This window comes from Ursus arctos, unplaced genomic scaffold, assembly GCF_023065955.2.
Source record: "Ursus arctos isolate Adak ecotype North America unplaced genomic scaffold, UrsArc2.0 scaffold_12, whole genome shotgun sequence".
In the NCBI taxonomy this organism is placed as follows: Eukaryota; Metazoa; Chordata; class Mammalia; order Carnivora; family Ursidae; genus Ursus; species Ursus arctos.
This window is the reverse complement of record NW_026622786.1, coordinates 26348513-26372976: the sequence shown is the minus strand read 5'-3', so window position 1 is coordinate 26372976 and position 24464 is coordinate 26348513. Positions and strand designations below refer to the sequence as shown.

General features: G+C 35.8%; 1 protein-coding gene across 5 annotated transcripts in view; it reads left to right on the top strand.

The window, feature by feature from the left end:
• The first annotated feature begins 8164 nt into the window (after positions 1-8164).
• Positions 8165-24464, top strand: part of PTBP2 (polypyrimidine tract binding protein 2) — a 75630-nt gene continuing 59330 nt past the window's right edge. For 2 of the 5 annotated variants that reach the window (XM_026497563.4, XM_026497562.4), the window contains exons 1-2: positions 8254-8402; positions 10107-10137. In XM_026497563.4, coding sequence (XP_026353348.1) covers positions 8395-8402; positions 10107-10137 — 39 coding nt within the window. In that variant the 5' untranslated portion in view covers positions 8254-8394. Of the gene's footprint in view, positions 8403-9050; positions 9330-10106; positions 10138-24464 lie in introns of those variants that run through there. The other 3 variants (XM_026497561.4, XM_026497564.4, XM_044383622.3) reach the window with 3 other exon arrangements.

Here is a 24464-nt window from a genome sequence, read left to right as displayed (position 1 = left end):
CAGTTATCTCCACTCCTTAGCTCACATGGTAGAATATAGTTGTCCATTACTTCTGAGTTAAGATGTTACCTTTCTAATCACTTGAGAACACCGACTGAGAGTTTTTCCTCCTATATCTAAGTTTTTAGGTGGAAGAATTAGATTGACACACTTTGCTAAGCTGCCCATTCTTGGTCTAACCAGCTATGGCCAAAGGAACTGGGCTCTCACATTACAGATATGGCTGCTGAAAGCCCATGATGTGAAGAGAGTCAAGGAATTGAGAAAGAGATAGTTCATAGAGAAAGAACATGTATTTATGGGCTAAGCAAATATACTATAAGTGCCCACATCAAAATACTTCATAGCAAATTTGAGAGTAGAAAGGGACTCAAAAAATCACCTAGTTCAATCCACTGCCCTGTGCAGCGCTCTCTTCCATCCTGTCTCTGATGCATGCATTCAGCCTCTGCTTGAACATATAATAACAGAGAGCTGACTAAAGCATGAGGCCACTCATTGCAATGTGAGGCACTTTCATTGTTAGAAGGTTCATTCTTGCACTGAGCTGAAATTTGCCTCTCTATAACTTTAATCTATTCTACTTTGTGGAACAATAAATAATATGCTTAATTCCTCTTTTTACATGACAGCCCTTTATTTATTTAAGGATGACTAACATATTCTTCACTGGTTTTCCCCAGGGCAAACATTTCCAACTCCTTCAAACATTCTTTCTCTGACATGAATCCCTCATCCTTCCCTATTTTAATGGCTAGTTTGCTTTTGATTATCTAGAAAAAATATTCCTACTCCAAATATATAAAGCAGTAAAGGGATCTCCCTGGCTCACATCACTGGCAAGACTACTAGAGTCAGTCTTCAGAACGTCGGTGATCCAGCAGCTCAGTTACTCATTCATCCTTCAGCAAAGGCCTGGGGAGCATCTACTTTGTGCTAGGCATTTGTACGAGGCACGTGAGATACATCAAGGCTAAAACAAACTGTTGGTTCTAGAGCTTATATTCCAACAGAGGGAGACAGATGGTAAGGAATAAATGTAAAAAAATAAATTGTATAATATATTAGAATGTGGTGAGTGCCTTTAATAAAAAGAGTAAGTAGAGCAAGGAAAGGGGGACTGAGATGATTGGAGCAGGGTGGCAAGTGGCTGTATTTAGTAGTGTGATCGGGGTGCATCTCATTGAGATTTGAATAAAGACTTAAAGAGGAAGAGAGTTGGGGGGGTGTGTGCAAGCGAAGTAGATAAAAGTATTTGCAGGAAGAGCAGAGCAGAGAAACAGCTTAAGTGACGACCCTAAAGTGAGACAGTGCCTGGCATGTTCTAGGACCAGCAAAAACAGCCAGTACATGGCAAAGAATGAGTGAAGGGGAGTCATCAGTGTTGAAGACAGTGAACAGAGGACCAGAGCACGTAGGATTATAAGCTTTTGTAAGGACCCTGCCTTTTACTCAGAATGAAATCAGGTTCCATTTCAGGGTTCTGAGCACAGGAGTGACATGGTCTTACTTACATGTTAAAAGAATCTCCCTGGCTCCTCTTCAAAATACATTGTCGGGAGGTAAGAGTTTCTTTCTGTTTTTCTATAGTCTACATTTAGTAACCAGCCTCTTTTGTGATTATAATGTGGTTGCCTGCAATGATCAGCTATATGCTTCCACATTTGTGTCCATCAAGCAGGAGATGATGATTATTACCACCATCACATGATGGCAAACTTCATGTTGATTGACCCACCCCTGAACCAATCCCTGGCTTCAAAGGAATGCCATATTCTGATTGGCCTTACCTCTGAATTACCTGAAACTATCACCATGGAATGGGAATGATTACTTTGATTAGCTTATCTGTGAAACTAGGAATGAAGGTTCAGCTACTCCACAGTGGAAAACTGAATGAACGTTGAGCTGCCAACAATAACGCCCTCTACAATTATCCTGGTCTAACATTTTCTTAACATTTATTCTAACTAAACATAATCTGTGGGCAAAATTTGAGTACAGTACTTTCATTTCATTAACAAATCCTAGGATTATAATTGTTTTGGTTCAATACTTCATGATTTCTTTATAGGGTCTGTCATCAAACCATGTATCCCTTAATGTGTATTTTCCGGCTATTTCTTTTAACCTAAATAGGAGATCTTACATCTAAATTCCTGTTGTATTCCTTCAAATATCATCCTGAATGCTGATTCTATCTTCCTAATATAGATTATCTGTGATTTGCAAATTTGGTAAACATTCTTCATTGTAAATATTAACTAAGGACAAAATCATATTCTTTTTTTCTTAAAAGACACTTTGTTTCTCTAATAGAATATGGGTGTACAGGGTCAGGGAATCATAGACAGAGGTGACAATGCTCCAAGAGAGACAGCTATTGCAAAATAATTAAGAGACTTAACCAAATTTGAACTATTTTCAGCTCTCAATTCTCAGTTTTTCATTGCCAGTGTTCAGGAGCAAATGTATCCAAACCACTTTTAAAACTTTTGAAATATTGAAAGATTTTGAAAAGGCTGATGGTTTCCATTTGTTATTTGGTTCCTTTCTTTGTGAAGTTATCAAAGAATAATTCAGCTGGGAAGAGTTACTCATTCCAGGAATGAGTTTAAAACCTGTATTTTTATTTGCAAGTCACTCGTCAGTCATCATTTACGTGGCTATTTACATAAAGCCACATAACTTATAATACGGATTTTATAATATATTTATAACATTTCATAATTTATAATATTTTAAAGCAAAATGATGTTGTTTCCTTTGTATGTAGGATTTTTTTCATCTTTTACTTTTCTGTATATTTTTCTTTACTTTTCTCATTCTCTCCCCTAGTTTAGTCCTTTATGCATGATCATTCTAAAAACTGCTGATCCACTCAAACTATTGTGTTCTCTTCCAAGAATAATCTCTATTATATGCACAGTATAGGAAGGACAGCCAGCTATGCTGAGCTTTTTTCAGTGAGCATGTAGATAAGCAGTCACTTTTGCTGAATACAAAAGAGGCAATGTTTGTGCTAAGACAGTCCTTTGCTCATTGCCATCTAATCCTTTCGTTTTTTAATGTAAAATGTATTTTTATCAAAGTAACACATGCACAAAGCTTAACAAGTAAATAGTTCTGGAAGATTTATCATGAAATAAAACCAAAACTATACTCTTCTGCCTTACCCTTTTCTTATCCCCAAGTACCATGCCCCAGAAACAACCACTTTGAACTCTTTTCCCTGATTCTCCTGGTATTTACCTCTATGCTTCTGAATGATATGCTCACTTGCTATTTTCTCACCTATCAATTCTACACATATTCTATTGACTTCCTACTTTGGAATATGAGAATTTATATTCCCGCCACACACACACATGCACACATTCATACTTCTCTTCTAACCTCCCATGAAATTGTTTCATAACCTTAGTTTCATTAATATTCAGTGCTTGCATTATTATGAAGATGTAACTATTTTTATGATTGATCCATAGGGTGCATTGTGATTTATTTACTTACAACTTTATTTCTCTCAGAGTTAATTTTTTTCCCCTAAGCTTACCAACAGCACTACAAAACTCTGCTCAATATAGTCACACATTTTTGGTCTATATAGATCCATGCTTTTTCTTGGAGACATCTTTCCTGGGGCCCTCTGGTCTCATATTGTATTGGAACCTAAGGACTCCTGTACTGCTGTATAGCTCTTGGCCTAGGTCTTCTTCGATCAATATCTAATTTACTTTTCCTCTCTTATATGTTGGATCTCTGGCTTCCTGGATAGCATATGTCCTTTACTGATGTATTCCCTCACTGGGAAATGCATCTTCCAGGAGATTGCCAAGAAGAGATTCATAGGGAACAAACTCTTTGACATACAAATGTAGTATATTTAGAAGTATGTTTATTCTATTTTTATACAAATTGATAGTGTGGAAAGGAATCCTTGTTCTCAGTACTTAGGAAGCTTTGTGCTATGTCTGCTGGGGAGCGAGACAGGTGGGCATTGACAGGTAAAAAAGGGTATTTTAGTACAGTTTTATCTTCATTATAAGTGAGGTTGAACATTTTTGTTTTTACTTTTCTGTAATATTTTTCCATATTCTATTTGTATGCTTACTTATTTTTCTATTTGGTTGTTGACTTCTTTATTTTCAGGAACTGCTTATGTATTAAAGAAATCAGCCCCCCTTTTTACAATAGGAATTGCTAATATTTTTTCACAAGGGCTCAAGGACTTAGAAGACAATTTGATAGCATTTTTAAAAATTAAAAATGCATTCTACCCAGGAATTTAGTTTGTAGTATTTTTCCAGCAGATATATTTGCACATATATATGGACAATAACTTAGAAACAAGAGCATTGATTGCAGAATTGCTTGCAAATAGTTAAGATTGGAGGCAACCTAAATGTTCGTCAATGATATCCAGTGAAATAAATCATGATTTACTCATTTGGTGGAATATTATGCAGCCATATATAAAGAATAAGACAGTTCTAAATGTACTGATAAGGAAAGATCTCTATGACATATTTTTTAATTTAAAATATAAGCTGCAGGGGCGCCTGGGTGGCTCAGTCATTAAGCATCTGCCTTCGGCTCAGGGCGTGATCCCGGAGTCCTGGGATCGAGCCCCACATCAGGCTCCTCTGCTGGGAGCCTGCTTCTTCCTCTCCCACTTCCCTTGCTTGTGTTCCCTCTCTCTCTGGCTGTCTCTCTCTCTCTGTCAAATAAATAAATAAATAAAATCTTAAAAAAAAAAATATATATATATATATATAAGCTGCAGAAATGTGTGTACTGTAATTATTACTTCAAAATAAAAACTAAAACTATATGTAATCAAATTATGCAGTAGAACATTATACAATAAATTGGTAAGATGGGTTGCTTCTGGAGTAGCTGGGGAGCAGGAATAGAAGGTATATGCTTTTTTTTGGTAACTGCTTTATTGATATATAACTTATATTCTATGAAATTCTCCAATATTCACTGTATAATTCAATGAACTTTATTTTATTTTATTTTATTTTATTTTATTTTATTTTATTTTTTTAAAGATTTTATTTATTTATTCGACAGGATAGAGACTGCCAGCGAGAGAGGGAACACAAGCAGGGGGAGTGGGAGAGGAAGAAGCAGGCTCACAGCGGAGGAGCCTGATGTGGGGCTCGATCCCACAACACCGGGATCACGCCCTGAACCGAAGGCAGACGCTCAACCGCTGTGCCACCCAGGCGCCCCAATTCAATGAACTTTAGTATACTTAGTATATTGTACAACTATCACTACAATCTAGTTTTAGAATATTTCCATCAGCCTAAAAAGAAACCTGTGTCCATTTACAGTTAGTCCCCATTTTCACTCCTAGCCCTAGGCAACCACTAATCTATTTTTTGTCTCTCTATATTTGCCTTTCTGGGCATTTTATATATGTTTCTATATCTTTTGAATTAACTGTCCCTATTTTGAATTTGTATCACCTATTCAAAAATACATACCAAAAAACCTGATCTAATTGATTATACTATTATTCCTTCTCATAAGAAGAAACTGCTTTGTGAAAAAGTTAAAGGAAGTCTTTGGTACTATAAGCAGATGAGAGGTGAAGATAGGAATAAAATCAGAACATTATGAACAAGATCCTATTTCCTACTTTTTTTGCATCCATATTAGATCTCGTTTTGGCTTAGCATACACTGAAATTTAGATTTAATCATTGTTCACATAAGTGTAAATCTCTGTAAAAGGTCAAAACATTTACCACTCAGAAGGGAAAGAACAAATCATTACACTGAAAAAAGATATGGGTATGAAAATAATACTGTACAGGCACTTCACTTTTTATTGCCTTATTTTGTTAGGAATCCATAAACACTAATATAATCTTGTCATATATTACAAAGGTCTGCCATCTGCTAATGTTAAGATTAATAATCTGCCCATGGTTAACTCATAGAATCATACAAATTTAGATTTGGATGAGGTTTCAGAAATTTATCTATGACATTTTCCCAGATTTATTCTACTAGATATCAGCCAATCTAATTACTTCAGTGACATGTTTAACCTTTGTGAAAATCCCTATATGGATTTATTTATATCAATATTGTTGGCTGTTAACAATCCAAGAGCTAAATTTGCTACTGGTTTCTTGTCAAGTGAATAATAATAGTTAATAACAAAAATAATAACTATGATGATAGCACCCTTTATTGAATATTTACTGTAACCCATCACTGAACTAGAGAGGTGCTTTACATAAAGGCATTTAGATTTCACAACCATCTAGGATGAAGGCCCTATTTTTAATTCCATTTTCATTTTCAGTAAAGTAAATCCCATTATTTTCAGTAATGGAAACTTTTTCCTGGAGAGGTTAAGGAACATGCTTAATGTCACACAGCTGCTAAATGAAAGAGCTCAAATTTGAACCCAGTTTTTAATCAACATGCTTTTGTGATATACATTGTTGCATTAGCCTCATTCCTGACTCCATATTATACTTTTGTCCTTTTGTCTTAATCCCTCTCATTTGACTTTGTTATTTCATCTACTATTTTATATGACTTGACTTGTAAAGAACCTTAAATCTTTTCTAGATAGTGACAGGTTTAAATAAGCAAGCATATTGACTATTGTTTGTTCATAGTCTTGTACTTTATTAGGAGAAAAAAAAGAAAAACATGTTTTTGTAAATGCTGTAATTTCTTTTGACACCTAAGGACAGGCTTCCCCTCATGAGATAGTTTGTCTTTGCCAATAGATCAATATTGATTGAGTCAATGTGGAGAATACAGAAAATTATGCTAGAGTTCCTGCCCTTTGGGAGCTTACATATTAATTGTTGGGGGAAAATACATGTACAAAACCACAAATAGGTGAAAAATTATTATTAATGACATATAATGGGTTCTTTATGTATTGTAAGTCAATGGTGAAGACAAAGGGAAGGCATTGTTGGAAATAGATATTTTTAAGGATTGCCAATCCCTGAGTTAAGTCAAGAATTTTTAACATTTGTGTGCTTTGAAGAGTTCTATACCGAAATATTTGGACAAGATGCTCTTTAAGTTCTGTCCGCCTTAAAAATAATATAATTTTACGAATTATACATAAAGTACCATTTAGTACAGTGAAATTCCAATTAGTAATGGGGTAAGAGGGTTGCATGAAGGATGAATAGGAAAACCAGACTGAGAGTAACTGGAGAAATATAGGGAATATATTTCGTTTCTCAGGATTTTAAGTACATTTGTGTTTGTGTTGTGGTTTGGGGTGATGGGTGGAGAAGAGGGTAAATTGCTGGCAAAGCAGTCACCCACTGAGCAAATTTCCCCCAAATGGATGCTTGTTCAAACTTTCTTGAACCTCTGAAAAACATGTTAAAGAAAAGGTGCCATATGGTATTTGAATTAAAATGGAGACCGTGAGATAAATGGAAAAGGGAGTCAATTTGTGTAGCCCATTTTAATGTTCCTTTCGTCTCTAACCAGTGGTGAAGACTGAGGTACCACTCCCATCCCCACTTTCCCTTTCAAGCCCCCAAATGGTAGCTCCTAACTTATCATAACATTAACATTTTTCGTACCTACTTTTATGACATGGCTCAACCGGTCTTTTTCATCCAGGGCATTGTGACTATTTCCTACAGGTGCCCACTAATCAGCAGCTGAGGTTGAGAATCGCATTTTCCTCCAGTTGGCGTGGAACTACAAGTGCCTGCCTGGAAGCAAAAGCCTAGGTTTCAGATACCCAATAAGCAGTTGTCTCATAATGGAGTAAAGGTGTTTTGTTTTTTGTATCTGTTTTTGTTTTAGGGAAGGGAGAGGGTCTGCAAATAAAAGATGGCGTAAGAGGAAAGCGATAAAATAGTTTTTCCTTGGCCCCAGTAGGTCGAGGGTAGCCAAGTTGGGAACTGGTTTGGAGCTTAAACTGGAGGCTGCCTGGGGACAGTCCTGCGGTCCCGGGACCACTCTCCTGAGGTGCAGGGCAGTGGGTGTGGAGGCTTGAGAGGTGTACCACCCACGCCTCCCAAGAAAGACATCACGGACTTCTCAGACCATCGTGCAAAAGGAAGCCAGGCCGCCGCGCTCCACAGCTGCAGGCCCGGGCCCAAAGGGCGGAGGGCGGAGGGCCCCAGGCGCGCGGCGGCGCGGAGGAAGCGACGGCGGCGGCGCCCACTCCCCCTCGTCCCCGCGCCCCGCCGCTCGCATCCCGCAGCCGGGCGCCGGCGCGCTCGGCTCTTTCCGCTGCCGCCGCTGCCGCGCGCTGCCCCGTGCGCTCCGGCACCTTCGGCAATTTCCGTCGGGCCCTGGCCGCCATTTTCTCGCCGCTTGTGTGTCTCGGTGGCTGCGTGGCTCGGTTCTTGTGAGCGAAGCTTTGTCCGGTTCGGCAATGGACGGGTATGTAATGGGGCTGGCGAGGAGGTGTGTGAGAGGGGAGTTGGACCGTCCTTCGGCCGGGTCCAGGGTCGGCCAGAAACCCTCCGGCGGCCCCTCCCAGGGCTGGGCTGCCGTTACCCAACCCCCGCCCCATCGCACACACCCCTCCTTTCGCTTCCCCCGGCGGGCTCTGGTCGAGAAAATGAGAAGAAAGCGGGCTTGTAGACAGGAGAGGCACTGGGGCGATGGCGGGGGCGACGACCCCGGAGGGGGAGCGGACACGGGCTTGGCGGCGGGGGATGGGGTGGGAACCCCAGAATGTCTGGCCCGTCCCTGCCCCCTCTAGGAGCCATTTCGATCCGTAACCGGGTACCCGAACCCTGAGTAGCCGCGCCTGTGGAAGCGTGTGTAGTGCCAAAGAGAGAGGCCTGTGTGGGGACTCTTGGGGGAGAGAGGAGAGGCATCTGTGTGCACCCCAGCCGTCCCCAACCTCCCCGGCCTCGCCCGGCCCGCCCTGGCTGGGGGAGATGCCGGTGGCGGGAGCTCGGGGGAAAGCTAAGTGGGAGCCGCTGGGGAAGGGGGGGCGGGGAGGGCGTGCGGCGGCGGGAGGAAGGGGGAAGGCAGATGTCATACTCCTTTGTTTTCACTTGAGTCTGGTAGTGGGGGCGGGAGACAGGAAAAAAATGCCTTTTTGTGGGGGCCTAAGAACATTCAAGGCTTGGCAAAAGGGCCCAGAAATTAAATCATCTAAAAAACCAAGTGTTTGTGGTCGACATCAGTCACATGGGCAAGGGCCAACAGCCATGGCAGAAACAAGAGCAGATAGTCAACACAGGGCCATTTTTTTAAGCCACTTTGACCAGTTTCTGGAAAAACAAAAACAACTACAAAAAGCCAGAACCGTGCTGCATCTTTGGGAGCCCGAGTGGAGATAGAATGCTGAGTGAGGTGAGGCAAGGGCTTTGGGAAATGACACGGACCGGGGTCTCCCTGGTACTTAATGCTCTACATCTGAAAAGACTCGTAATTATTTAACTAATTGTTGGAAAAGAGGCACCCTTGAGGGCGAAAATACAGCTCTATTCAGCCCTTCTGGGGGTATAAAAACACTATTATTTAAAACACATTTATTAGAATCAGTGACAACATATGAAGAGCCAAATAAGGGTTTATTTTAAGTGTTTGGAGTTTAGTGTTTTTAAAAGATACTAAGGGAAGACCATATCAAAATTAACAGTAACAAAACTTAAATTATCCTAGAGGTTATCTAGCGATTGTTTTCCACTTGAAACATAGATCTAGAGAAGTTCACTATTTCACCAGATAAACATGGAAATTGATGACAAAACTTGGCAGTGGAATTAATGTGTCCTGATTCTATCAAGATAACTAAAGAGTTGGTTTAAGTTTTAAATTATTAATCTAAGTGTACAAGCTTTGCCTAAATGGCATTATTGTGTTCGGGGTTTAGTTCTTTTTGATATTTAAAGGGTTGTTTAAAAAATACCGGAAGTTTAGTGAATTTCATCTCAAGTTTGAAAGCAATTTCTAGAAAACGGAGTTGAAGATAGTACAAAGAAGTGTCACTGACAATCTATGTATTTGTTTACCATTTGCATGGTGAGTGGAGGATTTATGAATGATGAACTACCCTAAAAAGTTTTAGAGTCCAACAGTGATCATTAGAAAAATAATAAGGTTGAAACTATTTTTTTTTCTTTACAGAATTGTCACTGAGGTTGCAGTTGGCGTGAAGGTAGGAAAAAATTGTTTGAAACTAATGAAAACTGAATTGCTGAATCTACATTAAAGGAAATTTTCAGCTAGCTTTTGAAAGTTAAACAAAAGTGTGAAGTGTTTCGTTGAATTTTAAAAGTTGGGTTACATAGTTTATAATCTAAATAGACAAAAACTAAGTTTTTCTAGAAATGCAGACTGTGAGAACATTTTAAAGTAGGTTACGAACGCTGTTCAGGGTTGAAAAATGCTTTCAGACATGGCTTTTGGTGGATATATAAATGATATCCCAATTTTCTGAGGGGAAATTATGGTTTTAAATGGATAGATAAGTGATTTGACCTAAATCATATAATTTATTAAGATTTTTTTTTACTTTTGATTACGAATACTAAAATATGTATTTCAGTAATGAGCCGCATTAGAAATCAGTTATCTTGATACTTACAAGAAACTTGTTTAGACAATTAGCTTCCAATTAGAGTCAGAAGTTAAGAGCTAGTTTGTCTTTCCATTAAAGGAAAATAGGCCTTACGGTACAGATCATTTGGAAGCTTTCCTCACTTTTTGGCCAGGAAAACTACTCCTTTAGACCTTAGTTCTAATGCTTAGGCCTGTTTTTTTTAAATTTTTCAAACCTGGCACATCTTCCAGGCCTCATGCACAAAGACTTGTTGATGCAATAACATTTCTGCCTTTAAAGTGTGAGTAGTCTTGAGAGGCTGTGTCCCTAGTGTAGTGTTGGTGACTATTTATAATATTTTTTGGAATTCTTAAAATTTCATCCATAACAATGGGATATTCTTTGCAATACTTCAGGAGATATTTTGTTTTATCTTATTTTCTGTTCTCTGCCCTATAATGCACTAGATATTTATCCATATTTTAGTAGTTAGGCTTTTTTTTTGAATTCATATTACATAGATTGGGGGAGAAATAGCTTTTTCTAGGGAAGGTATTCTTATTTGGCACTGGTACTTTCTAAGTTGAGGTAGTTGCAGGATTTGAAATTGGAAATAAGTCAAGAGTGCGAGATCTAGAATGTATAGTTACCATCCAAATAGGTATTCTCTGGAATTTTGTAAAAGAATGAATGATACAAGTCTGAGTTGTCCACTGTTAGTGGATGAGGAAAGAAGGAACTCAGACAAGAGGCGAGAGAAATGAGGAGACGAAGAATTGGATGTCCAGGTATGGTTTATTGGTTTTACCAGTTTTCTGTATTAATTCGAGGAGAAAAAATTGGAAAATGATGTAAAAATAATTGCCAACCTTTTTTTTAATCCTTTGTTTAATATAAAAATTTGAACAACTGAAGTTTTGTTTTATGAACTTTTCTGAGGTAGGGGTTAAGAATTTTTGCTTGGGGGGCGCCTGGGTGGCTCATTCGTTAAGCATCTGCCTTCGGCTCAGGGCGTGATCCTGGTATTCTGGGATGGAGCCCCACATCAGGCTCCTCCCCTGGGTGCTTGCTTCTTCCTCTCCCACTCCCCCTGCTTGTGTTCCCTCTCTCACTGGCTCGCTCTCTCTCTGTCAAATAAATAAAATAAAATCTTTAAAAAAAAAAAAGAATTTTTGTTTGGGAGTCATGCCTGTGTATGAGTAATTAAGTTTTCATATGTATATATTATTTTAATATGCATGATTAAATTCATAGTGGTAAGTATTTCTCCCTGAGTCCTAGTGCTGTTTCTCAAGTGTAGGTAATTATGTTAAATTTTTTCTGGTGCATTTTTTTTCCTGAAGTGTTAACTAGTTTGTATATTATCAAACATTAGTATCCTCGCTTATTTATACAAATGGGTTCTTATCACGTGTACTGGCCCACATCCTGCCTTTTTTAAAAAATAGCTTTATTGAGAGAAAATTTGACATAAAATAAACTGCACATATCTAAAGTGTACAATTTTTTGACATGTGGATACACCTATGAGACCATTACTACAGCAAAGATAATGAGCATCCATCACCCCCAAAAGTATCATTTTTGCCCTTTTGTAATCACTCCCTTTTGCCTTTCCTCAAGCAACCATTGATTGATTTCTGTCACTATAGGTTAGTTTGCATTTTTTTAGAATTTTAAATGAATCAAAATGTACCCTCTTTTTTTTGTTTTTTTTTTGTTTTGGTCTTATTTCACTCTAATTATTTTGAGTTTTACCTATGTCGTCTATCAATAGTCTATTCCTTTTTCTTGCTTAGTAATATTACATTTTATGGGTATACGGCAATTTGTTTATCCATTCAACTCTTGATGGACATTTGGGTTGTTTCCAGTTTTGACTATTGTAAGTAAAGCTGCTGTGAATATACTTGTAAAAGTCTTTGTGTGAACTTTCATTTCTCTTGGGGAAATACCTTTGGAATGGCTGGATCATATGGTAGGCATATGATTTTAACTTTTTAAAGTTTTAAGAAACTGCAGAACATTTTCCAAAATGGTTGTGCTATTTTACATTGCCACCAGTAGGGTGTGAGATTTTTCAGTCCTTCCACATTCTCTCCAATGCCTGTGATTGTCTTTGATTATAGACATTCTGATAGGTGTGAAGGGTAATCTCCCTGTGTTTTTAATTTGCATTTCTCTAATGTCTGTGATGTTAATTGTCGTTTCATGTGCTTTTTGCCAGCTGTATATCATCTTGGGTGACGTGTCTGTATCTCTTGCCAACTTTTTAAATTGGGTTACTCTTGAGTTTTAACAGGTCTTCATTCTGGTTATAAGTCCTTTATCAGATATATGGTTAATATTTCTCCTGTTTGTGTTTTCACTTTCTCAATAGTGTATTTTGAAGAACAGCAGTTTTTAATTATAATGAACTGAAGTTTACCGGTTTTGTACGTCTCAAGCTTTTGGTGTCATATCTAAGCTATCTTTGCCTAACCCAAGGTCACAAAGATTTTCTCCTTTGATTTCTAGTAGAAGTTTAATAGTTTTTGGTATTGCATTTAAGTTTATTTAATTTTTTTTCATATGGTGCAAAATATAAGTCAACATTTTTTGTTTTGGGGTATGGACTTAAACTTTTTCCAGCACCATTTGTTGAAAAGGCTGTCCTTTGTTCATTGAATTGGCTTTGCACCATTGTCAAAAATCATCTATGTATGTATGATTCTATTTCTGTGCTGTATGCTTTTCCATTGACCCATTTTTGTCCTTCTAGATGCCAAAAACATACTGTCTTAATTACTATCATTTTATATTAAATAGTCTTGAAATAAAGCAGTCATGGTCTTCTTTGTTCATTTTTAAAGTTGTTTTGGCTCTTCACATGTCTTTTTTTATATGAGTCAGTTTCTACAAAAAAGTTTGCTGGGATTTTATTGGAATTAACTTGAAAGGAATTTGAAGTAAACTGACATCCTGACAATCTTGAGTTTTCCCACTCAAGAACGCAATTTATCTTTCCATTTACCTAAATCTTTTAATTTCTTTCAGCAGTGTTTTCAGTGTATAGTTTTTGTACATTTTTGTCAGATTTACCCTGTTTCATGTTTTTTGGTGCCATTGTAAATGATGTTTTAAAAATCTCATTTTCCAGTTGTTATTATTGTAAAGAAATACAAATATTTTTCCGGGTTGTTCTTGTATTCTTCACTCTTGCCAAACTCACTTGCTAGGTCTAATAGCTTTTTTGTATATCATCAGATTTTCTGTACACACTGTTTATCTTTTTTCCTATCTGGATGCCATTTTTTTCCCCCTGCCTGTGGCATCTGGTACAGTGCTGAGTAGAAGTGATGAGAGCAAACATCTTTACTTTGTTCTTATTATCAGCGTGAATCCCTAAATGATATTATTTCTTTCTTAAATGTTTGGGGGCAAATGACCAGTGAAGTTGTGAGGGCCTGATGTTCGTTTTCTTTGTGAAAGTTTTAAATGACACATTTAATCTATTTAATTAGATATAGGACTATTTGGTTTATCTATTTCTTCTTAAGTGAACTTTGATAATTTGTACTTTCTGATCCAAGTTAGAGTTTATTTGTATAAAGTCGTTTATGATATTACCTTTTTATACTGTTGATGTCTGTAGAATCTGTAGTGATGTCACTTCTCTCATTCCTGATGCTATTTGTCTTTTTCCCCTTGTCAGTTTAGCTAGAGATTAATTTATTAATATTCCCCAAAAATCAGCTTTTGATTTCACGGAGTTGTCTGTTCCTACTTTATTGATATCTGCTGTTTTAGTTTTCTTTTGCTTGGCAGAAGTTCTTCTTTTTCAACTTAGTTATGTTGAAGCTGATATCATTGACATGATACCTTTTCTAATATAGAGGCTTAGTGCTATGTGTATTTCCTTTTTAAGCACAGCTTTTGTGGCATCTCTCAAATTTTGACATGCACACTTCTTTTCATTCAGTTCAAATACATTCTAATATACTTTTTTGACCCATGTGTTATTCAGAAGTATGTTATTTATTTAATTGCCAAATATTTGGAGTTTTCCATAGATGTTCCTGTTACTCTAATTTCATTGTAGCTAGCGAACATATTTTAAGACTTGAATCTTTTGTAAATTTGTTGAGACTTGTTTTAGGACTCAAATATATATCTTAAGTTTTATGTGTACCTCATAGGGATGTGTATTCTGCTGTTGGGTAGTGTTCTATAAATGTCAGTTATATTAAGTTTATTGATAACATTGAAGTGATTTCTGTCCTTCCTGATTTTCTGTTGTGCTAGCACATTGAGAGAAAGATATTGAAATCTCTTTTACTTGTGCATGTGTCTGTTTCTCCTTGTACTTCTACCAGTTTTTGTTTAATTTTTTTTGAAGTTTATGATTAGTGCATAAATGTTTAGGATTACTATGTCCTTTTTATGCATTGACTCCTTTTTTATTATGTAGTGATCACTTTTATCCCTGGTAATATTCTTTGCTTTAAAATCTTCTTATGAGATTGGTATAGCCATCTTGGCTTTCTTTTGAATAGAGTTCACATGATATATCTTTTTTTCATTCTTTCACTTTCAACCAATATGTGTCCTTAGATTTAAAATGTGTTTTTTGTATATAGCATAAAGTTGGAATTTGATTTTTACATCCAACTTAACACCCTCTTCTTTTGACTAATATGGTTACTTTTAAAACTACTACTTTGCTGTTTTTCTATTTGTGCTTCGTGTTCTTCCCTTTTTCTGCTTTCTTTTGGATGAGTATTTTTTTTAAGTTCCATTACATTTCTTGTTGATTAGCTTGTAACTCTGTTTTGTTATATTGGTGGCTGTTTTTAGGAGTTTTAACATAAATCTCAAACTTACCACAGTCTTCCCTCAAGGAGTATATATGCCACTTCACATAAATTTTGTGAGTATGAGAATACTTTATTTCTCTTCTCTTGGCCTCTGCTATTGTTATCAAACATTTTACTTCTATAGATGTTAAAAATTCTATACAGTTTGTTTATTGAAACAGCCAGTTATCTTTTAAACATGACTTAACAAGAAAAACATCTTCTTTATTATTCATAACATAGTTGTATGTATGCACTGAATATTCGGGGGGATTCTCTGCAGATTCTCGGAGTTGTCTCTGTGCACCTGTCTTTGGTACTCTGCCATACAAACTCTCCTTGCTTTGGTCTCTTTGGACTCATGTCCTCTTACTTAATTGAGGGAGTTTTTGAAGTTTGGCCATTTTCTGCACCTGAGCTGTGCCATGGACTGGTCTCAAGAGAGTGAGCTGGGGCAATCATGGACTCAGCTCGTTTGTTTTTTGAATTTCAGGGATCATTGTTCATCATTGTCTGATCTTCACTGGTCTTGAAAAACCATTGTTCTATACATGATGTGTGATTTTTTAGAAGTTTCAACAGGGCAAACTGGTGCATGTTACACCACGTTGGCTGGAACTGGAAGTCCACCTATTTTTTTTCTTTAAAAAAAAAATTACATAATATGGTCTGCAGTTCAAGATCTGCCTCATTCTTTGTTACATGGACACACCACAATATAGTTCCTACATTGATGGGCTTATGGTTTGATTCCAGTTTGCAGTTAAAGACTGTGTGGGAATATTTACAATGGAAGTAGAAATGTGTCAAGTGAAATTTACAGTTAAAAAGTATATGAAAACCACATTGCCAAAAGGGGATTCTTCACTAAGTGCTTTTCCACAACTGTATGGGAGTACCTGTTTCTCTACACCCTTGCCGAATTTTGGGTTTTATTTTTTTATTTTTTATTTTTTTTAAAGATTTTATTCATTTATTTGACAGAGACAGCAAGAGAGGGCACACAAGCAAGGGGATTGTGAGAGGGAGGAGCAGGCCTCCCGCTGAGCAGGGAGCCGGATGTGGGGCTCCATCCCAAGACCCTAGGATCATGACCTGAGCCGAAGGCAGATGCTTAATGGCTGAGCCACCCAGGCGCCCTGAATTCTGGGTCTTATAAAAATTTAGAATGTTAGCTAATTTTAAGCAAAAGAAAAGTGCTTTATAATTTATATTTTGAAGTGGGTGAGATTTTAAGAATTTGACTTTATATTTCTTGTCCTGTGAACTGCCTCTGTATACCCGACCTATTTTAATGATCATCTTTGTTAGATTTCTGTGTAAGAATTGATTGATACCATATTCATCATAGGTACATTTTCTTATAGCTTATTCTTTTAATTTTTTTCCTTTGCATTTCTTCATGTAGTTTTGGGCATATAGATTTATTTGTGTATTATTATTAAGTAGTATTTCTTTTTTTTTTTTTTTAGTTTATTTGATTTTAAACGTTTTTAGCTTCTGTTACCATCTTTTAAATGCGATTATAATAGTTTTGAAGATTAATGTGATTATGCAGAAAAAGTATTTTTCACAACTAGGTCTTCAGTTAACGTTAACTGATATACAGTACATATAGAATATTCAAATTTTATAGCTTTAGAATATGTTGAAATTTCATTTTTCATTATCTTTATAAATTTGCTGTACTCAGTTGATGTTAGTCCTTTTTGGTAAGCTTAGTGAGAGTATAAAAGGAAATTTGAATTTTTAATAAGAGGTTTGTTGCATGTCTTTAAAATGGTTTTTTACATTCCTTGTAATTTGTAATTAATTTCAGGTTTCGTTTCTGTACCATTAACTTTTTGTCACTGTGAAATCTTTGCAAAATAATTGGCCTCTTACTTAGGAAAACAGAAATGGTTGAGGTGATTGCATTGTAATTCAAGATGATACTCAGTATGGTAAAATGTTCACTTTTTGGATGGTTATTTTAAATAGTGAAATTTGTAGTAGTTCTCTTCTTACTAAATTAACTAAAGGAAGCCTTTAACACTAGACAGTTAATAAAGAACATAGGTGTTAAAATAAGTTGTTAGCATTTTCCAATTTGGATTTCACTAGTATTTTGAAAGCACTGGTTGTGAAGTGCTGAACTTACTGTATAAGTTTTGATATAGCAATTGAATTTACCAACATTGGCTGTTTAGATAGTTGCAATGAAGTAATGCCAACTGTTACTTTTCGTAATGATTTAACATAACTGATTGTTTATAATAGGTATGTTATTAAAAACTGTTTTGTTTGGGTTTTTAGATTCTGATATTTCTTAAAATGCTGTACAGATATGATATGCATGCTTAGGTATTTACATTAGAATTTCAAGTGAAGACATTTTGAATGTGTCTACTAAATGACAAGACTGTTAACTTGTAACTCAAAGACTGAGAGAATATATGCTCCTTGAGGGGAGAAAGAGGTATTATTCAACAACAAGTTGCTTTATTGCTCCTCCATCATCAATAAATAGTACATACTCAGTAAATATTTAATGACTCCTAAAGGGTCTGGCTTCAGTATTCTTATAATCTCATGAGCCACTAATCAATACAAAGATAAACACCAATTTTATTTCACAGCATTCTTCCTTTTTGCTGGAGATCTGTCTTTTAGGACCTCATATAGTTGAAGAGAGAAGTACTCAAGGTTTAAGCATGTGCCATACGGCCATGATAGGAGAGATTAGTTGGGTTTGGTAGGATCAGAGTAGACTTAACGAAAATAGTGAGTTGTGACATATGCATTGTAAATAGTTTGCGATAGGAGATGAGTAGTATTTGTTGAGAGAATGACATGGCCAAAGTTGTATGATGGGCTGGCACAAATTCACAACCACTGAATAGCTTTTGTGCCAATAGGTTTGTATATGGGTTTATATATGGATATGAGAGAAAGAGAAGATGGCAGATAGGTTGTAGAAGGCCTCATGTGCAGGTTGTGAAATTTGTACTTCATTTGGTAGACACTACTCTGTATACCTGTCAGTTCCCACACATAAAAGTAGCTCGCTATTATGCTGTTCTTGGAACTTGGAGAATGAGCTCTGAAAAGATTGGCTTCGGTATTACATGGAGTGCTATGAGCTAGAATAATGAGTCTCTGTAAATGTTAATATTTTAATCTCTTATTTGGTCTATTTGTGTTGCTAAAGTGTAATAGCTTTCTTAATGTAGTTTTAGACATGGTGCATTAGGAGCTAATGTGGCTAAGTAATATTTTTACTTTAGAAGTAATAAAGTATCACAAGAACTTATGATAAGTGTTTTTGAAGAATGATTCTTTTTTTATAACTTGTGAATTTTGAACATAGAAAAAGACAGTAGTTATCATGAACCATTATTTATCTGTCACTTAATCCCAATAATCATCAGTAAACCATCGTTAAAATTTGTGATATCCACTCTACTTTTCTCCTCCTGTATTGAGACAAGTTGCAAATACTGTATTTAGAGAGAGAGAGAGAGAGAGAGAGAGCACTCCAGCAGGTGGGGAGGGGCAGAGGGAGAGGAAGGGAGAGAGAATCTTAAGCAAACTCCACACTGAGCATGGAGCCCGACATGGGACTTGATCTCACGACCCTGAGATCATAACCGGAGCTGAAGTCAAGAGTCAGATGCTTAACTGACTGAGCCACCCGGGCACCGCTGTATTATTTTATTTGTAAATGTTTTGGTGTGTCTCTAAAAGATAAGGACTTTGTCTTTCTCTCTCTCTCCTATTTTTTTTTTTTAATATAACCACAATATTGTTAGGACGTCCAAAAAAATGAGCAATTCCTTAATGTTATCAACTGCCAAATTTGTGTTAAAATTTTACTTGTCTCATAAAAGTCATAATACTTTTACAGTTGTTTTTTTTTTTTCAGTGGGGGGGAAGGCAGGATCAAATAAGATGAACACATTCAATATATTGATATGCCTGTTTTATTTCTTTTAATCTGCAAGTTTTCCCTTGACCCCTGTGGGTTTTTTTTCTTTTTTTTTACTTTGCATTTTGTTTATGAAGAAAACTTGTTGGGGCCCCAGAGTTGCCCCAGTCTGCATCTACTGATTGTGTTCTAATGTTGTAATTTAAAATGTTCATGTATCATTGGTGTTGGATCTAGAGATATCATATTCTCTTTTCATTTGTTTTTGGTAATATTTTATAAGCGGTGGTATGTTTTTCCATTAGAAGACATATGCTGTCTGATTTGTGTGTATGTGCGTGTGTGTAATGTTATTCCCAGTAATATTTCTTGTAATAACTTCTTTCACCTTGTTTGTGCTCAGCATAGTCTGTGCTCAATAAACATCTGTTTATCGGTGTTCTTAAAGGATATGTAAAAGAAGTGTATCTTAACGTTCGCTTAAACTTTGTATGATAGAAACGCAATATTAAAATTTAATGTGAATTGTAATTATTGATGGTGGACAAGAATGTTTTTTCAATGGAGGTCTTGTCAAGTTAAGAACATGTGATTTAGAATTTGCTAGCAGGCTAGGGTTTGGCCTAGGTAATCTCTGAGCTTTAGTTTAACAAATTTTTAAATGGTTTTAATTTAATAGGACCTACCTCAAAAGTTATTTTGAAGATGAGATAAAGTAACATGTAAGAGTTAACACAGAATGGCACATAAGTGCTCAAATGATGATCATGGTTGTTACTATAGGTCTTTATATGCCTGATTTGGAAGGAGCACCTCTGGATGCCGAATAATATAGATTTCTTACGTGACTATTAGAGACAGGATTTTTTTATTGTTTACAAGTTAAATTTTTTTAGGAGCGCCTGGGTGGCTCAGTCGTTAAGCGTCTGCCTTCAGCTCAGGTCCTGATCCCAGGGTCCTGGGATCGAGCCCTCCATCAGGCTCCCTGCTCAGCGGGACCTGCTTCTCCCTCTCTCACTCCCCTGCTTGTGTTTGCTGTCTTGTTGTCTCTCTCTGTCAAATAAATAAATAAAATCTTTAAAAGTTAACTTTTTTTAATTGAAGTGTAGTTACCCTACAGTATTATATTTTCAAGAATACATAATTTTTAAAAAGTTTATTATTTTTTTAGTAATCTCTGTGCCTAGCATGGGGCTCAAACTCACAACCGTGAAATCAAGAGTCACGTACTCTTCCAACTGCCAGCCAGGCACCCTCTCAAGTGTACATTAATTTTTAAGAGAGCCTGGAGTCCACGTTAAAAACCGCTAGTCAGAAAACACTAGAGAGAATTGGTTAACTAAAAGATAAAAATTACTCAGTTTAACACAGAACAACAAAGAGATGAAAATAGTAGAGGGGTTAAAAGATATGGAGGAAAGGAAGAGGAATTCTAACGAATATCTAATTAGAGTACCAGAAAGAGAAAGTAAAGATTGCAGAGAAGCAGAATATGAAAGTTTAAAAGAGTGATAATTTTCCAAAATTGATGAGCTTCATGAATTCTTAGGTTTAGGAAGCACAAGAAAACTTAGACACATCACAGTTAAAGAGCAGACCAACAGACATAGAGATGAGCAGCCATAGAAAAATCAGATTTCTTAATAAGAACTGGAAAGACACAATATGCTTCTTCAACATAGGGGTGCAGAAGATAGTGAAATAGTATTTTCAAAATGTTGAATGAAAATAACTACCTATTCTATAATTAGCTAAATTGTCACTTAAAGAGAAAAACAAAATAGTGACATTTTCAGAGACACTGCTCCCTTTTCCTCTCCCCCAAGAAAGGCAATTGAGGAAATTGACCAACAGACTGGTTTGAGGTAGGAGAAGTAAGGTTAACCAAGAAATTGGTAGGACTGTGGGTAAATGTAATTACTGACAGTATAAGAAAGTAATGGCAGTGATTGTTTGATTTGGGGTTTGAAAAATAAAACTAAAAGTATTAAATCATAATAACATGAAAGAGTAGTCAAGTAACTGATATGTAAGTTCTGATGATTCTGGTATTGTTCTGAACTGTTGTGTTCTTTATAGTAGGCATTAGTCATACATGGGTATTGAGCACTTGATGTGTGACTAGTCTAAACTAATCTCCAGTTGTAAAATGCACATAAATTTCCAAGACTTAGTATGATTAAAAAAATACTGTAATTTTTATACCTATTACATATTGATAATATTTTGGATTAAATAAAATATCATTTGTATCCTTTTTCTTTTTACTTGCTAAAATATGGTTATTAGAACGTTTGTAAGATCTTATCTGTTGCTCATCTTACATTTCTTCTGGACAGTACCAGTGTGGAGGATGGAAATTTCAAGTCCAAAATGAACCAGATAAGTGTACATTTTAAAATTGTAAGGGTCAGCAGAATAAAAATACAGGGTATATAATTTCTAAAATAATTGGAGGATGGGAGTGACTAAAATTAAAGACACATAATCCAAAAGAAGTCGGGGGGAGAAAAGCTAAAATAATAGGACACAAGGTGAATTCATTTTAATGGTGTTAAAAGAAAGATTCTGTGGAGGATTCCTTTGAAAAATATAGAATTTTGGAGGGCATGGAGTTGGATCTCAGCCCTAATTATCTCCCAAAGGCTCCATTTCCAAATACTGTGACATTGGGAGTTATAACTTCAGCATATGAATTTCGAGGGTCATTAACATTCAGTTCATTGCATCCTCTATATACTTTCCCTCCACTTCCACCCCAGGTAACCACTATCTTGAGTTTGGTGTTTGCCGTTCCTGTGTATACTTTCACTATGTGTTACTTATCTTTTTGTATGTTAAGCAATATATGGTTTTGTTTTATATGTTCCACATGCTGTGTATATTCTATAACTTGTCCTTTCTGTTCAATATTATTTTTGTTTTTTTAATGTAAGTTTATATGTGGCTCTAATTCATTTGCTTTCATTGCCATATGGTATGTGATTTTATGAGTGTACCATTACCTTATTGACAAATATTGAGGTTGTTTGTAAATTTTTCCTGTTACAAATTTTGAGTATTCTTGTGCATATATCAGTAATTGTCAGTATTCAAGTTTCTCTGGAAGTGGAATCATTGGATTATAGAGTGTGTCTATTTTGAAGTTGATTGGATGTTGACATGTTGCATTTCTAAGTGCTTGTACTAATTTATACTCTACTAGCAGTGTATGAGAATTTGTTTCTGCACGTCTTCTCTGATAATTGGCATTGTTGGACTTTCTGTCAGTCTAAGGAACATGTGCATGGTGTCTTGTTTTAGTTTGAATTCCCTGAGTATAAATGATACGTTTTGTTAGTTTATAGGCCTCTTATGTTTCTTCTCTGTTAAATACCTGTTCATGTAGTCTGTCCATTTTCTTTTTAATGTAATTTTTAATCTTTTCCTTAGGAGTTTTTATATATTGTGGATACTAAAGCCATGTTACTTATATATACTACAATTAACTCATGTCTATAGCTTCATTGTTATTATCGATGAATAGAAGTTGGGAATTTTAATATTACATTTATATTTTGGTTTTAAGAAAGTTTTCTTTAACTCAAGGTCTTATATATAGTGGATTTTATTTTGAAAGTTTTGAAATTTTGATTTTCACATTTAAGGCCCCAGTTTACCTGGAATTTAATTTTTGTATAGTGTTTGATAAAGGTTTAATGATTTTTTTCCCTTATGGATAATAAATTTAGTACCAACTTAATTGAATAGTTCATGTTTTTTTCCTCAATGATCCGCAGTGTCAGCTGTCAGGTTTCCATACATGCATGGAACTGTTTCTGGGCTATCTGTTCTATTTCATTGTTTGTCTGTCCTGTTTCATTGTTTGTCTCTACCACAGTGTCTTAATTTATTGTGGCATCTTGGAATCTTGTGGAGTGAATTTCACAACTCTGTTCTTCAAAATTGTTTTGAAAAACATTTTCTTTACCATGTGTATTTTGAGATCATTTGGCTGAGTTCCATGAAGATTTTTTGGGTTTCGAATACATTGCTCTAAGTTTATAAGATAATTGGGGGAGTGTTTACATTATCAATAAAATAAGTTGGCAGTGCTTGAACTCAAAGGGAGAGGACTATAACATTTCTTTGAAAAATATTTCTTCCGTGTAAGATTTTCTCTAATTATAGAGGTCGTGCTTAATGCTTTAGGCAAAAATGAAAATAAATGAAATCACCAGTGATTTTATCCAAGTTAATCAGCACTATACTTGCTTCCCATCATTTCCCCTATATATTAAAAGGATTTTAAGCAGCTTATCTGTAAAGGGTGAAGAAAGAGGGATACTTCTTTGACAAATAGTTCAGTTTCTTCCAAAGTTAGTGGTTTATTCACTGCTTTTCTAGAAAATTATGTTTTACTGGACTTCAGATTTCTTAGAATTGTGTAGCATTTTTAAATTCTCCCCTTTGTATTGCTAATATTAAACATTTATATTTTGTTTAATTCTCTTGTCGGAGACCTTAACCTTACTAGTCACTAGTCTGTACAAAGAACCAGCTTTTATACTTTTTTTTGTTTCCGTGATGCATTAATCTGTTTTTATCTTTATTTTTCTGCCTCATGCTAGATTTATTTTGTTTTTAGGTCCACTTTAGATCCTGAACTCATTGACTTTCTTGTTTAAAAAAATAACATTCAAGATTAAGGAAGACTAGGTGATACTTTGGCAATAAGATTTTGCTTTTAGAGTTCTCTTTTTCTTTTTTTTTAAATTGAGAAATAATTGACATATAACACTGTTGGTTTCACATGTACAACATAATGATTTGATATATGAGTATGTTATGAAACAATTACCAGGATAAGTTAATATCCATCATGACATATAGTTAAAATTTTTTTCCTTATAATGAGAATTTTTAAGATTTTACTCTATTAGCACTTTGAAGTGTACAATACAGTATTGTTAATTGCAGTAACAATGCTGTACTTTGCATCCCCAGGATTCATTTATCTTACAACTGCAAGTTTGTATGTTTTGACCACCTTCGTCCATTTTGTCCATCCTCTACCTCTGGCAACCACCCATCTGTTTTTTTATTTTATGAGTTTAGGTTTCTTTTTAATTAGATTTTACATATAAGGGAGATCGTACATACAGTATTTGTCTTTCTCTGACTTAGCATAATACCCTCAAGGCCCATCCATTGTAAGTGGT